This window comes from Dipodomys merriami, unplaced genomic scaffold (genome assembly GCF_024711535.1).
Source record: "Dipodomys merriami isolate MVZ:Mamm:240054 unplaced genomic scaffold, mDipMer1.0.p SCAF_11, whole genome shotgun sequence".
Classification (NCBI taxonomy): Eukaryota; Metazoa; Chordata; class Mammalia; order Rodentia; family Heteromyidae; genus Dipodomys; species Dipodomys merriami.
In genome coordinates this window covers 19,927,044-19,943,652 of record NW_027202382.1, presented here as the reverse complement: position 1 = coordinate 19,943,652, position 16,609 = coordinate 19,927,044, and the positions used below count along the sequence as shown (strand labels likewise).

The window sequence follows — 16,609 nt, the reverse complement described above, 5'->3', positions numbered from 1 at the left end:
CTAAATAAACAACCAAGAAGTATGCTTTATATCTTTTTTTTTTTTTGGGGGGGGGGGTGTCCGGTCGTGGGGCCTGAACTCTGGGCCTGGGCGCTGTCCCTCAGCTCTTCAGCGCAAGGCTAGCACTCTACCACTTGAGCCACAGCGCCACTTCCGGCTTTTTTCTTTTTGCTTATGTGGTGCTGAGGAATTGAACCCAGGCCTCAGGCATGCAAGGCAAGAGCTCTACCACTGAGCCAACTTCCCAGCCCAGCTTTATATCTTAAGAAGATAAAAGTATAGTTTTTTTTAATCCATTAGTAACAAAAGAAATGCTGAGGCATGCCGTGCTAGAAAAGATCCACATTTTGAAGGCTTTTCATTTTATAAATTCAGACTGCTACCAAGTATGATAACAGACACATACTATTACAAACAGGTCTATAGGTGAAGAGAATGGAGTTTACCTGTGCAGTGGCCAAGATGCCTTATATCAATCTGCTCCTGCTTTATACAAGATGCTTCTCGCACGAAACAGGGGTTGTTATAGGAACTCCCATCAGAAGCACACACAGGATTAAAACTGTACCCACTACAGTCTATGTTACACACACACCTGTCGGAAAAAGACAACAATCACTAATAGTTTACCACAAAATTATCACACAATGCTTCAGTAGCCAAAAAAAATGTTATTTTGTCTCTGCTGTTTAACAGAAGTCAGTATTTTGCTTTATGTTACTAAGGAACTCTTAAGCAAATTGATCTTTTCACGTGAATCTTTCTTTCCATTGAGAATTTAGAAATAATTTCATCTACATATTACTTTTCTAAGGGTTCCTCTAGAATTGTCATATCTAAATCAAATAGTCAGGAGCTATCAGACATTGACAATATTAAATACAAAGCAAAATAGTACGGTTAAAAAACATGGAATGAGCCGAGCCCAGGTGGATCACTCCTGTAATCCTAGCTACTCATGAGGCTGAGAGCTGAAGATCGCAGTTCAAAGCCATCCCGGGCAGGAAAAGTCTGTGAGACTCTTAATCTTCAATAAATCACTAGAAAACCAGAAGTGGTGCTGTGGCTCAAGTGGAAGGGCTCTCACCTTGAGCTGAAGAGCTGAGGGGCAGTTCCCAATCTCAGAGTTCAAGCCCCATAGCCAACAACATCAAAAAAAATGGAATTATGTGACCAATCAAAAGTCATTAATCTAAGTCCTAGTCCCCAACTAATCACCAGATTTGTTCCAGAGTCTTCCTTGAAGTCTATCTTTACTGATCTGTTACACAGAGGTAGATATGACATGTGTACTTATTAAGTAATCAAGAAGATTAGTGTTCTAGCTACTTATCCACCTGTATAAATGCACTCACTGAGAATAGAACATTACACCAAAGAGAAGTTAGTCCAAGGCAATAATGTCTAGCTGGATGGATGGAGAAAGGAAGAGAGGGGGAGGGAGAGAGGTAGAGAGAGATTCTCCTGTTTCCTGCAACATGTTGGGCTAGGAAGCATTTTACTTTTTTCTTTCTCTCTTTTTTTTTTTTTTTTTTTTTTTGGTGCTGGTACTAGGGCTTGAACTCAGGGCCTGCTGAGCTTTGTCAGTCAAGGCTAGCACTATACCACTTGAGCAACAGCTCCACTTCTGGCTTTTTTTTTGGGGGGGTGGGTAAGTGATTATCTGGAGCTAAGATTCTCAAGGGCTTTCTAGCATGAGCTTGCTTCAAATTGATCTCAGCTAAGATTACAGACATGAGCCATTGGTGCCCAGTTAGGAACCTTTATTAACTTTCCTGCTGGGAAGAAAAAAACAAAACCTGGGTTAATCATTTTAAAAAGCATTCTCCCACTAAGCATGATGGTACACACCTATCTATAAACCCAGAAATTGTAAGGAAGAAAAACAAGATTTGGAGTTCAAGTCTAACATGGTTTATATTGCAAGTTTGAAACCACTCTGGTTTACGCTTGAGACCAGCCTGGTTTAACATAACAAGACCAGGCTTCAAAACACCAAAACAAAAATTTTAAAAATAAAGTTAAAAATCCTTTTAAATACATTCATTAATTGCTAAGAGAGCCAAGAATATTCAGAACAGAAGTTAAATGAAGACAGGTACAAACAAAGGTCAATTGAGTACTCTCAAGCTGATTTTCACCTTGAAGGCACTGGCCAAACTGAATAAATTCAATTATCAACATTTCTGGGTTGTAGCCCTCTGGGAATAGGAGACAAATAACACTGACATACCTTCAAAAACTTGTAACTCTCAGCATGAGGGTTAACTGCAAATGATTTACCATATTCCAAAGGAATTATATGAATCAAAAGAAAGTAAGTATAAGAATACCCCATCCATGGCATTGAAGACAGGGAAGAAGATCGCCTCAGAGTGTAAAACCACAGACCACAGAGCCAGCCCTCACAGGGGTAACTACAACTAAAATACTATTTGATTGTTAAAAAAAATCCTCAAGTATAAAAAATCAAGGGGCTGGAAGGAGTCCTAGGAAAATAAAAGACACAGAGAATCTTCTAGAGAAACCTAACTGTACCTTAGGCCCCTTCTCCACAGATGCAATTCTGAGGAAAAAAATACCACACTACCTACCTACCCAACGCTTCTCTCTCTCGTCTGCCCCCTTTTCTATCTTTCCCCTTCCTCCCTCTCTCTTTTCCCGGCTCTTCTTCTGTCTCTCTCCCTTACACATACACACAGAGATCCAAACAGACCATCCATGAATAAATAATGTATTACTAGAAGCAGTGGGAAGATGTAACAGCTGATGAGAAAGCTAAAGTAGAGTCAGTGAACTGAAAGACTGGGGAAATTGCTCAGACCAGAGCAAAGCCAGGAAACAGATCATATACCTTGAGAGACATGGAGAATAGTCAAAAGGAATAAGAAAAATCCAGCGTTGCCTGGGAGTTAAGAGAATGAAACAGTCTAAGCAATTTCTCTTCAAATTTTCTAAAACTAATGACAGATACTAATCTAAATTTCTATGAAACCCAACAAATTCCCAATAATTTTTTGAAAAACAGAACCCACTGCCAGGCACTGGTGGTTCATGCCTGTAATCCTACATACTCAAGAGGTTGAGATCTGAGGATAGTGGCTCAAAGCTAGTCCAAGGAAAGTTCATGAAACCCTCCTTTCCAATTAAGAACCAAAATAGCCAGAAGCAGAACAGTATCTCAAGTGACAGAGTGCTAGACCTAAGCAAAAATGCTAATCATTCTTGCAGCCAGAAAGAAGAGAAAAATAACACTAAAAAGGCAAGAAGAAGGAAAAGTAAACTTCACAAGAAATGGTAAAGATAAACTACTGCTACCTTGAAAATAGGGAACTAGTATCTGCAATGTGCTGATATAAAATAGAAATCTATACAGAAAGAAATATTTTTTATGAATGAGGGGGGAAAATAATTCAGAAAAAAATTAAAACTTGCTTGGCACCAGTATCTCACAGCTATAATCCAGGTTATTCAGGGAGCTAACACCTGAGGATTCTGGTTTGAAGCCAGTCTAAGATAAATACAAGATACTCATATACCCAATAACTAGCAAAACTCCAGAAGTGTGACTCAAATAGTAGAACATGTGTCAAGAGTGAAAGAGTAAAAGCCAGAACATGAAGTCCTAAGTTCAAATCTCAGTACCAGTACACAATTTTTTAAAAATAGAAGTAAAAACAAGAGGGTTTTTGTTCTAGAGTGCTTAAATAAAATTCATTTTTAATATATATTTTTTATTGTAAAGATACTGTACAGACGGGGCTGGGAAGTTGGCTCAGTGGTAGAGCGCTTGCCTCGCATGCATGAGGCCCTGGGTTTGATTCCTCAGCACCACATGAGCAGAAAAAGCCGAAAGTAGCACTGTGGCTCAAGTGGTAGAATGCTAGCGTTGAGCTGAAGAGTTGAGGGACAGCGTCTAGGCCCAGAGTTCAAGCCCCAAAACCAACAACAACAACAACAACAACAAAAAAGATACTGTACAGAGAGGGGTTACAGTTACATGAGTAAAGAGTACATTTCCTATGAGCATTGCTACCCCTCCTTTGTTTTCCCCTTACTGTTCCTTCCCTCCCCACCTCCCCACCTCCTTCCTGAAGTTGTAAAGTTCATTTTCAACATAGTGTCTTGACTGTCTCATTGTTACAGTGAGTTGACCTGTATCCTTAAATGCAATAGAAAAGTGATCCTATAAAGGAAGGTTTCAGGCATAAACACATATGCATAAAAGATGAAAAAAAAAGGTGAAATATGTAGGTAATATTACCAAAATACTGATCAGATAAGATGATAACCATATTGTGTTTAAAGTTTTTTAAATAAGCCAGGCGCTGGTGGCTCACGCCTATAATCCTAGTTACTCAGGAGGCTGAGATCTGAGGATCGCGGTTCAAAGCCAGCCCGGGCAGGAGAGACAGTGAGACTCCTATCTCCAATAAACCACCAGAAAACCGGCAGTCGTAGCACAAGTGGTAGAGCACTCGCCTTGAGCTGAAGAGCTGAGGGACAGCGCCCAGGCCCAGAGTTCAAGCCCCACAACCGACAAAAAAAAAAAGTTTTTAAAATAAAATTAAAATGATAGCATATAAACTTAAAGGTGCTGAAATTACAATGCTTAAAGAAGACAGTAATAAGCTTTAAGAGGTAATAAGTTGAGTATATATGTTAAGAGTTCAAAGGTTACTAGTTAAAGAACAATCAGTAACTTTATAACTAGTGAGAAACACACACACACACAAAGCAAGGAGAAACAAAGAGAAGGCAAGAAAAAAAGTACAAAACAACAGAAAAAAGTTAATGTATCAGTACTTAAAATATAGTTAAGTAATAATAAAATAATTTCATATGCAGGGAAATGGGTAAAACTAGAACAAATCATGTTAAATGAGGTAAGCCAAGCTCAGAGAGACAAACGGTGCATGTTTTCTCTGACATGCAGAAATAGATCTAAAAGACACTGGGATATGATCAATTATACAGGATTCTAGAAACATACAATGAGAAAAAAGAGAATACTCTCAGGAGAGAAACAAAAAGGCGCTATGTCTACATGCCTCTTCATATATATATAAAATAATATGTCAAAATGAACTCCAAGATTTTTAATTTTTGTTTAATGATTCTGTCTTTTCTTTTCTTTTTTTTTTTTTTTGTCGGTCGTGGGGCTTGAACTCTGAGCCTGGGCGCTGTCCCTCAGCTCTTCAGCTCAAGACGAGCGCTCTACCACTTGAGCTACAGCACCTCTTCCGGTTTCCTGGTGGTTTTTATTGCAGATAGGAGTCTCACGGTCTCTCCTGCCCGGGCTGGCTTTGAACCGCGATCCTCAGATCTCAGCCTCCTGAGTAGCTAGGATTACAGGCGTGAGCCATCGGCACCCGGCTGTCTTTTCTTTATATATGATGTATTCAAGTGTCTATCTTCAGGAGGGTGTGGGGGAGGGTACAGAACTTGAGAAGGAAAAGGATAAAAAAATACAGCAGTGAAGCTGACTGGACACAGACGATAGCGAACATGTAACTCATGGGTGGAGATGGGAGGGAAGTACTGGGAGAGTGAGGAACAGAAAACACTGTAAAGCCAAAGGAAATGCAATCATGATCTGATCACAGAATTGTAATCCCTCTACATATCACTTTTATATAGCAATAAAGTAAATTAATTTTTTAAATATTTATGTTTAAGTAGACGAAATTTTCTAGCTAAATGACAAAGACTGGCTGGATAAAATTACAAAACCTGTGTGCTGCTTTTCTGACACATGTTAAGATATAATGAAATGAAAAACGGAAAGTAAAAGCATAGTGAGAGAGATAGCATGCCTGACATAGTTATATTTAATATCAAAGATAAGACTACAGTGCAAAAAGGATAAAAAAGAAAATCCCTTCATAATAACAAAACATTTTGTTCACTGGGAAGATTTAATAATTCTCAAGATTTGAAGATGGACTCAAAAGTTATAAAGCAAAAGTTGATAAACTACAATGAAATACCTCTGGGTAACCCATGCATCAAGCAGATAAAATCATAGTAAAACTGAAAGCTGTGCAGGTAAAAAAAAATCTTGGTGTTAAAATTACTTAAAATAGGTCCCCCAGAAAAGGGTATGCAGAGGAGAAAAGATTAAACAACATTAGACATTTTGAAGACAGTGTTACATGGTAGATCCATTTGTTTACCCTGTTTTCCTATGTATCTGAAGACTCCCTAATTCTTGATGAACTTTAAAAAAAAATCCTTTAGCTTTATTAAACACCTAAATATGAAAGATAAAGCCAGAAAGTCTTTGAAGACCATAAGAGACTGATAAATATGACTTGGAAATAAGTAATGTCTTATCAAAAGAATAAAACCTAAGCTACAAGAATGGCTATAATCAAGAAATCTAATAACAACAGATGCTGGAGGGGGTGTAGCCAAAAGGGAACCCTGCTGCATTGTTGGTGGGAGGGTAAACTTGTTCAACCACTTTGGAAAGCAGTATGGAGGTTCCTCAAAAGACTCCACATAGAGCTCCCCTATGACCCAGCAATCCCACTTTTGGGCATTTACCCGAATGATCACAAACAAGGCCCTACTAAAGCTACCAGCACAGGTATGTTTATCACAATATTATTCACCATAGCTAAGATATGGAACCAACCCAGATGCCCCTCAATACATGAATGGATCAAGAAAATGTGGTTTTACACACACACACACACACACACACACACACACACACACACACACACACACACACACACACACACACACACACACACACACACACACACACACACACACACACACACACACACACCCCACAATGGAATTCTGTGCCTCCATCAGAAAGAATGACACCGCCCCATTTGTTAGGAAATGGAAAGACTTGGAAAAAATTGTATTAAGTGAAGTAAGTCAGGCCCCAAGAAACATAGGTCTATGGTTTCCCTTATCTGCAATAACTAGTATATGTCTAGGACAAGCAGAAAAGGTAAAAAACTATGTACATATGACCATATCAGATGATGCTAAGCGAAATGAACCCCAAGATAGGGACATAAGAGGTTTTATCTTTGTTGTTGTTGTTTTTAATGTACTTATAATGTACTGTGTGATTTTTTTTGTGTCTTTTGTATGTTCTTCCCCCATAGTATAACCCCTGTTTCCACAGTATTTGATTCTAGTGCCCTGAATCTTGTATATACATTTTTCTAATTTGGGAAGGGGAAGGGAAATAACAAAATGCTGAAATACGAATACAAGTTGACCCATTGTAACAATGAGATGTACAAGATACTGTAGAAAATGAACTTTACAACTTGGTTGGGGAGGGAGGAGTTGAGGAGGTGGGGAGGGAAGGGATGGTAGGAGGAAAACAAAGCAGGGAGTTACAATGCTCAATAAGAAATGTACTCATTACCTGACTCATTACCTAAGTTACAAACAAAAAGATAATTACAGCCAATAAGGCCCAAAAGAAGCATCCAGAATACATAAATATAAGTCAGTTTTTCAATTGATGTGTAACCAATATAGAAGAGGGAAGAATATTTTTAAATATTAAAATTAAATAGCATATATGGTCAGTATATGTGAAAAGGCATTCAATGTTTTAATTATCATGAAACTGAAAATTAAGACCACAAAAATATAGCATCCACACTTGGTAAAACTATGAACAAAGACAATATCATGGATGAGAAGCAAATGCTGGTAAGAGAGTCTACTGGTACAACCACTTCAGAAAAGCGGCATTGCCATAAAAAGTTAGACTTGTACTTGCCTAACAATTTGGGTATTTGTATGGTCCTTAAAAATATGTCTTACATGTGTGCACCAAGAGCAGTGGTATGAGAACAGAAGACTAGAAACCGTACAAAAGTCTACCTAAAATTAAAAAAAAAAAAGTCTACCTGCAAAAGAATGTGGTACCAACATTCAACATGTTGAATCCAACATGTAGTTAAAGTAAATTGACCACACCTATGTGAAGCTACATAAAAGGTGAAGAAGCATGCACAGAGTGTGATTTCATTCGAATAAAATTCAAAATCAGCTGGAAAACAAATGATACCATACTGTAGGATCTATCCTACAGGGTAAAACTGTAAATGCATGACTAGAATATATCTCAGCTACTGGGGAGGCAAATGCAGGAAAATAGGGTTTGAGGCCAGTCTAGGCAAAGTTAGCAAGACCTTCTCTCAAAACAAAACAGAACAAAAGGGCTGAGGATATGATTCAAATGGTAGACAACTTGCCTAGCAAGGAACATGTTCTGCATTCAGTCCTCAAAACCACAGGGCAAGGGGCTGGGAAGGTGGCTCAGTGATAGAGCACTTGCCTTGCATGCATGAGGCCCTGGGTTCGATTCCTCAATACCACATAAGCAGAGAAAAAAAAAAAGCTGGCAATGGCACTGTGGCTCAAGTAATAGAGCGCTAGCCTTGAGCTGAAGAGCTGAAGGACAGCACCCAGGCCCAGAGTACAGGCCCCTCAACCGGACCCAAAAAAACCACAGGGCAAAAGGGGATGCCTTACACAAAATGCAATGCATCATACGTGGATTTGGAAAGGGGACAAAGAGGATCCTCAAGCATTGGTAAATGTTATAGCTTTGGTAGGAGGTATCTTAAAATAGTTCATGTGTTCCAAGCTTATTTCTCAATGCAGCTGTGTTGGGGCTGGGGGAAGACTTTGGAAAAGTGGGTGAATCATAAGGGCTCTGATTTTTGATGATGCATAATTTGATGGCACTACTGGAATGTGGTTAAAAAAAAAAAAACTAGGGAGGTAGGACTTAGAAGTACATTAGGGCTGTGCCCGCTTCAGTTTCTCTGCTTCCCAGCCACTGTGAGGTAAGTTAGCTCTACTCCACTTATGCCCGCTACATCATAATACTCTGTCTCACAGGCCCACAGCAATGGGGCCAAGTGACCATGGATTGAAACTGCTGAAACCATAGCCAAAACAACACACACACACACACACACACACACACACACACTCACACACACACACACACACACACACACACGTTACAGCAATGAACATTAGGTCTTGACTTGAGAGGTATGATTCACAAAAGCTAGTTTCCACCTTGTTCACTGAACCAAACATGTAAGTTTTCATGTATGGCTGTCTATCTGATATATTTCATAAGTGAAATTTAAATTAATAGAAAATATTAAAATCATGACAATATTCACAGTTGTGTGCCAATGGCTCATGCTTGTAATCCTAGCCACTCAGGAGGGTGGGATCTGAGGGCTGAGGTTCAAAGCCAGCCCAGGCAGAAAAATACATGGAATTCTTACCTCCAATAAACACAGAAACAAACAAAAAAGCCAGAAGTGGAGCTGTGGCTCAAAGTAGTAGAGCACTAAGTCTGAAGCAAAAGAAGCTCAGGGACAGCACCCAAGCCCTGAATTCAAGCCTCAGGTCTTGCAAAAAAAAAAAAAAACTAACTTGAAAAAAACATACTGGTATAATAAAAAATTTAATTCCTGGGAAACAAGAGTTGGAAGAAGTAACAGTATCAATGTGGGCTAATCAGAGAAGGTGGAGCTCAGATAAAAGACAAAGCATGCCTAGTGTTCCATCCCTAGAAAAGGGCATTCAGATGAATTGAGAGAGTAATATCCAACTGTGTGAGCGAAAGTGTACACATTTAGTCCTATTCCTGTATCTAAATCAACAGTGAGAGAATTATAATGTTGAAAAGACTTGACAAAACCATCTATTCCCAATCTTACATCCAGTTCAGGATTCATCTGAGTGCTATTTATGACTCCATAGCCCCTTCTAGAGCATTTGCTTAGCTGGACAGCATGCCCACCCACCAAGGCAGCACATTTCATGGGTGACTAAGCTCCTTCCCAGGAGAGAGACCAGAAACTGCATCTCAGTAAATTCTACCTGTTGATTCTCATTCTTGGCCTCCTCTTATGGCATGAATATGAAATGACCCTATAGGTTCATGTGTTGAATGTGTTTGGTTGTCAACGGGTGGAAAGCATTACTATTTGGGGAGGTAGACAGTGGCATGCCTCCTTAAAGATTCTGTCTGGTCTCTAGTCCTTTCTTTCTTTCTGCTTCCTGTCCTCCATGAGGTAAACAGCATCCTCCTCCACATGTTCCTTACTACCACCATGATGTTCTTCTTAAGTGCCTGGGGGGTCAAACCACCATGAAATGAAACCTTTGAAACAGTGAATCAGCCCCCAAAAAAATCCACCCTTTTTTTAAGTTGTTTTCTCAGGTATTTTGTTCATGTCTATGCAAAAGTAACTCATCTCTAAATCTAAATGAAATAGTGAAAAATATCTTCCAGGACTTCCTTATTTGTTGTAGTATCCAAACACCCCCCAAAACTACTCTGCTCAGCCTCCAACTCCAATGGCATAGTTAAAGTTAAGAATGAAGTTAAGAATAAAACAAGTCTACAGTACAGAAAAAAATTATTAGATTAACTGTTTGGAATAGTATGAAACCCAGAGGATTGGCCTTCACTTTACTGGTACCACATCAAACATGAGGCTGAGGTTCTTAAATATACTCAATTCTGTTGGTATTATCTGCAAAACATACAATGGGTATCCTCTGGAGGCCAGGATTAGAAGGCTACCTTTATCTCAATCCAATTTTAGACTACTTCAGCATGCTGAAACTTTTTAGGCTGTACTTCTTCCATTTCATATATCTCCTAGAAAGATAATTTTGACAAGAATACCTTATACTTTTGCCAAGTCATCGATAAAATCACCACACAGAACAGAAGAAGAAAGAATTGTTAAAAACCTAACTTCAATGCTTATAGAAAATTTAATTCATTATTGAATGCTTTTTAAGAACAGTCATTTACCAGCCAGAATGATACCTACCTTCTGGCCTGATGAATCACGTACATCAAACCTAATTGGTGTGTATGTTGCTTAGATTCCAAAATACTTTAATATAGGAATCTTATTATATGACCAAAAGAAAATGAGGTTAGCTTTAGTTAATTTGTTTTGGGAAGGCCATGCTATTACTAGAAATCTTAGCATGTGCTCAGAAACAAAGTTTAAAAGAAACTCAATGCAAAAAAGGTCACTGAAGCTCAGAGACCATGACTTGTCCATTATCAAAGTTAATAATGATGCTTTTTGTATTAAATGTCCAAAGACCTTTCCCATTCCTGAAACAAAACCTAAGGTATTGAACTAATTGTGAAACCTCTGTAATCACAATTTACCAAATAAAAGGCTGGCTCTTTTTCCCCTGCTTTCCCCTTAACAGAATAGGAGTAGAAAAGAGAATCAAATAATAATGACTTTCTTTTACAAATTGTATTAAGCCTTACAATATGATACAAAATCTCCATAAAAACTATTGTAATTTTGTACCTAGAAATGGGTACCCTAAAATTCAATCTGTTTTTTTTTTTAACTAAGGAACAGTATTTCAGATTCTGTATGCAAGGATATTGATAATACACTTAATGGCTTCAATACTGAAAATAAAATGCTGCACTTTTAACACAAACAATAAGAGCTAGATCTATACACTGCTGTATTTTTCAAGGGCCATATTCATTTCCACAGAAAATACTGTTTTTTTAAATAAATCAAATAAGATAAGGTTTGAAAAATAAATTCCAAATTATTACACTGGACATCAAATCAAAATGTGTGTTTGTCTTAAAGGAGTAACAATTGAAACATTTGGGGCTGGGTGCTAGTGGTTCACGCCTATAATACTAGCTATTTAGGAGATGACATGGGAGAATCATGGTTGAAAACCAGCCTGGGCAGGAAAGTCCACGAGACTCTTATCTTCAATTAATGATCAAAAAGCCAGAACTGGAGCTGTGACTCAAATGTAGAGTGCTACCCTTCAGCAAAAAGGTTCAGAGACAGCTCCTAGTCCTTGACTTCAAGTCCCAGGAAAAAGCAGTGGGAAGCTAGGTGCTGGTGGCTCATGTTTGTAGAGTACTAGCTGTGAGTGAAAAAGCCAAGTGAGAGCAAGGCCCTCAGTTCAAAGCAGTACTAGCAAAATAGATCCATCAATAAATAATAAATAGGCAAAATTAGGATAGCAGTAAAATAAGAAATGGTGGCTAATGGGAGAGAAAATCGCAGAACTGTTTCAGTACCAAAAAAAGGCTAAGCTACAAAGTACTGTCCCCAGTCTAGTAAGGTTTACAATTGGTATTGTTCTGAAAAACAAAAGCCAAACTCTGACCCAGAGACTTTCACGTTTCTTGCATTGCAAGCTCTGTCCAAGATTCACACTTACTGTCCTTTCACTCCCTGGTGACGTTGAAACTCAGTACTGGAAATATGGGAGTATTCTAGTTTGCACAACAGGAAGTAGGCACACAGGTATTCCTTAAATTGCATGTAGATGCTTTAAAACCTTCCATACATCCGTTTTACAATAAAAATGTCTTAATAGGAGCGAGGCATCAGTGGCTCACATTTGTAATCCTAGTTACTCAGAAGGCTGAGACCTAGAGGATCAGAGTTCAAAAGCGGCCCATGCAGAAAAGTCCACTACACTCCATCTTCTATTAACCAGCATAAAGCTGGGCTGGAGGCATAGGATGAGTGGTCGAGTGCCAGTCACGAGAAAAAAAGCCAAGAAAGAGCACAAACTCCAGTATCAGGAAAGAAGTAAGAATTTTTTAAAGAGGATACAGAATTGTGCTGCCATTTTTTAAGAAAAGAATACATGTGCACATTTGCTTGCAAATGCATAAAGTATCCCCTGGGAGATTAAACGAGATATAGATTCCAGTGATGGCTTCTTGACAACTGAGTAACGGGGAAGACACCTTTCACCACAGTGCCTTTTACATACATAAGTAAATAAATGAATAAATGAAAATCACTCGTATGTTTTAGCTTTACGATTTTAGTAAATCATGACTCCAGTCCTTTAGAACAGTGTTACGCCTCATAGCGCTGCTGACACAATCAAGAGAAGATTTGCAAAAGGCCTTTTGGAATACCTCTAGTATTATGCACATCCGAAAAGTCTCATTAGTACTCTAACTGAATAAATCCATCCTTCCTCTTCTTACTCTACACAGAAAATGCCATGTTTTTTCAATGTGGTGTAGTTAGCAGTTTTAGGAGAACGTTGGCTTAAATTAACTCATGAGAAAATTAACATTCTAAAATACTGCAACAATCTCAGGAAAACATTCGACTAAACTAGCATTAACACTTTAAACTACAGAAAAGCACACCCAAAATACACAAAAGCAAGAAGACGAAACCTTCCTATGATCCAGTTGTGAAAGAAGGAAGGTCTCACCTCCAGCTGTGTCCCATCCCTTTCTCTCCACAACTCACCCAACGTTTTCTGCGTCCTCATCACACTCCGCTTTGTATTTGCAAGGTCCACACTTGGAATGCTTCCTGTGAGCTTCTGCCCCTGACCCTTCCTCCTCTGTGCAAAAAAGAAAAAGGAAAGTTTCAACCAAAAGTTGAGATCCTTTCTATATCATGTTTTCAGGAGCCATTATCCTTTTTGACAGGAAATGTGTCTAAACTTTAAAAAAAAAAAAAAAAAAGTCACTCCCCAATCTAATCTATGACTGAATCCAAAACTGTTGCCAAATACTGTGGAACATATTCTGTAGCATGAGCATTTTTAGCCAAACAATCCCATAAACAATATGCCCAAGAACAATATAATAAGTTTGACAACCAATGGATCTTTAAAAAGAATTACACCATTGGCTAAATAAGAGAGGAAAAATCCTGAGCAGTAAATCAATTCCTGTGACTGTCCTCCTCCTGAAATTAGTGTGTACACCGTTGATTAGCAGACAGGTGACTGAACGCTTTTTCCCTCACATCAGTTTCATATCTGCCTTCCTAACAATATGTAAATGAATCCCACTGCTTAAGTGTATGTATGTGTGTACAAATGTTAACAAGGACAAAGTCTTTATAAATGACTTTTCCCTTTCTCTGCCTGCCCATTTAGCACAGCCTATATACTTGATGCAGAATCGTGTAGGTCTCCTATTATCTAACAACAAAAAGCAAATACACTAGCGCCCCCAACTGGGCTGACATCCCACCCTGACAAAGTGCCTAAAGGTGTGGTCTCAAAAAAAGTGGATCCTATCTTGAAAATTTCAGATTTAGGCAGGGAAGTCAGTAGTTCTGGGGTCAATTTAAAGATCTCAACTTACTCAAGAGATTTCCCAAGATTTCCCAATGTGATTTGGGAGAGAATACTATTCTGGGAGGGTATTAAAAGGAGCTAAAAGGAAAGTATACACACACACACACACACACACACACACACACACACACACACACACACACACACACACACACACACACACACACACACACACACACACACACACACACACACACACACACACACACACACACACACACACACACACACACACACACACACACCCCACTTCTGATCTCCCAATTTTTGGAGGGAGATGTCTACCTGCACTGTAAGTAGAAATATTCTCCAAACTCTCATGAACATCCCCCAAAGAGACTCCAGAAATAATCACCCTAGGTAATTCTGAGACCTCGGAAACATAATAAAATCCAGAATAATTGAGCAAACTACCTAGCGTATCAAACTCACACTCCTAAAAAACTGGTAGACCTACATCCTCAGGACAAGACTTCCAGTATTGGATTATTGTTGCTGCTCCAGCAGCAGCAGCAATAATAACAAATCTTGACATCAACTGAGTTTCCTAACTGAATATATGATCACCAGGGCTAGACCACATTATCTCTTCATTCTTTCTGGCTCTAAGACCTAAAATTCAGGAGCTTATTATTTCAATAGAATTCTATTGTTCAACAGCTTTATGCATTTTCTTTTTAGGCTAAAACTGACACCCTCTGAACTTCCTCTCTCATGATTGCCCATTATAGATGACTTTCACAATCCCTCCTAACTCTGAAGCTTTAGGATACTATGACACACAGAAGAGTAAAGGGCAACCTGGAATAAAAGTTTCACAAAGTAAGTGTGAAAGATCTTAACTCAGGTTTGTATCTAGAGTGATTTTCCCCGGCGTGAGTGTTTTTAATTTTATCCTCAAGATACTTCAAACATTATTTTGCATGTAGATACTAAGATATAGCTTGGCTGGATTCTGAAATAGATTAATCATCCTTAATTCTCATCATTTAACTCTATTACATACTATTACCAAACACTGTTTAAACACCAGAAAAAAAGTTTACATACTTGTATACATTCTGAAATTTAAAAAAAAAACTGGAAATTTCTGAACGCTGAAATAAAATTTTAAGTTCACCAGAGCTGTTTTGCATAGCTTACTCTGGAGATTCTTGAGCCTGTTCCTTTGAAAACCCCATATAATAGATGAGGACCAGTGGTATATACCTATAATTCTAGCTTCTCTGGAGACTGAGATCTGGAGGATGGATTACAGTTCAAGGCCTACCTGGGGGAAAAAAAGTTCACTAGACTGGTCCTCCAAAATAACCATCAAAATGCCAGACTGTAGAACTGGCTCAAGTGGTAAAGTGCCAGCACAGCAAGCAGGAAACCCCGAGTTCAAACCCTAGTACTGTGCATGCCTCCACTTAAAAAAAAAAAAATCTCTTACAACAAAGTTTAGAAGTAAACTGGGAAAAAAAAAAAAGAAGTGAACTGGGAAGGTGGCTCACTGGTAGGTAGAGTGCTTGCCTTGTATGTATGAGGCACTGGGTTTGATTCCTCAGCACCACATAGCAGAAAAAATTGGGTGTGGTTCTGTGGCTCAAGTGGTAGAATGATAGCCTTGAGCTGAATAGCTCAGGAACAGCACCCAGGCCCAGAGTTCAGCCCTATGAACAACAACAACATAAAAAAAGGAAGTGGCGCTGTGGCTCAAATGGTAGAGTGCTAGTCTTGAGCTGAAGAGCTGAGGGACAGCGCCCAGGTCCAGAGTTCAAGCCCCATGACCGACCCAAAAACAAAAAGTTTTGAAGCAAGAAGTAGAAGAGTCACACATCCTCTGGCCTAACCTAAGATCACCTCTGTGGATGATCCAAAGGGAAAGTCAATTGTACAACCTCAATTTAACAGGAATTACAGCATTTTCCTTGTAGTTTGAGTGCAAGCCTTCAGTAAAAAAAAATATATGAAACAGAGGCTGGGAAGGTGGCTCAGTGGTAGAGCGCTTGCCTTGCATGCCTGAGGCCCTGGGTTCGATTCCTCAGCACCACATAAGCAAAAAGAAAAAAGCCGGAAGTGGCGCTGTGGCTCAAGTGGTAGGGCACGCACTAGCCATGAGCTGAAAAGCTGAGGGACAGTGCTCAGGCCCAGAGTTCAGGCCCCACAACCAGACCAAAAAAAAAAAAAAATATATATATATATATATGTATATATATATATATTTATATTTATATATATATATTTTTTTGGTCCAGTTGTATGAAACAAAGAATGTCCAATGCTAAAGAGAGTCAGGTTAGGGATGAGGATTACAACTGATGGCCAAATGGCACATGAAATTGTGTCCTAAATGTCAGTACTTTTTCAGTGGATGAATCTTGTTATATGAATTACATCTCAAAGCTGTTGAAAAGAAATAGGAAAGAAAACAATTATCTTTAAAGAAATCAAAACTGCC

At 38.8% G+C, this 16,609-nt stretch overlaps 1 protein-coding gene across 1 annotated transcript in view; it reads right to left on the bottom strand.

The window, feature by feature from the left end:
• Tmeff1 (transmembrane protein with EGF like and two follistatin like domains 1) overlaps positions 1 to 16,609 on the bottom strand; it is an 82,899-nt gene that overhangs the window by 26,013 nt on the left and 40,277 nt on the right. The window contains exons 5-6 of the mRNA XM_070010791.1: positions 13,323 to 13,419; positions 447 to 595 (exon numbers count right to left, since the gene is read on the bottom strand). Coding sequence (XP_069866892.1) covers positions 447 to 595; positions 13,323 to 13,419 — 246 coding nt within the window. The remainder of the gene's footprint in view (positions 1 to 446; positions 596 to 13,322; positions 13,420 to 16,609) is intronic.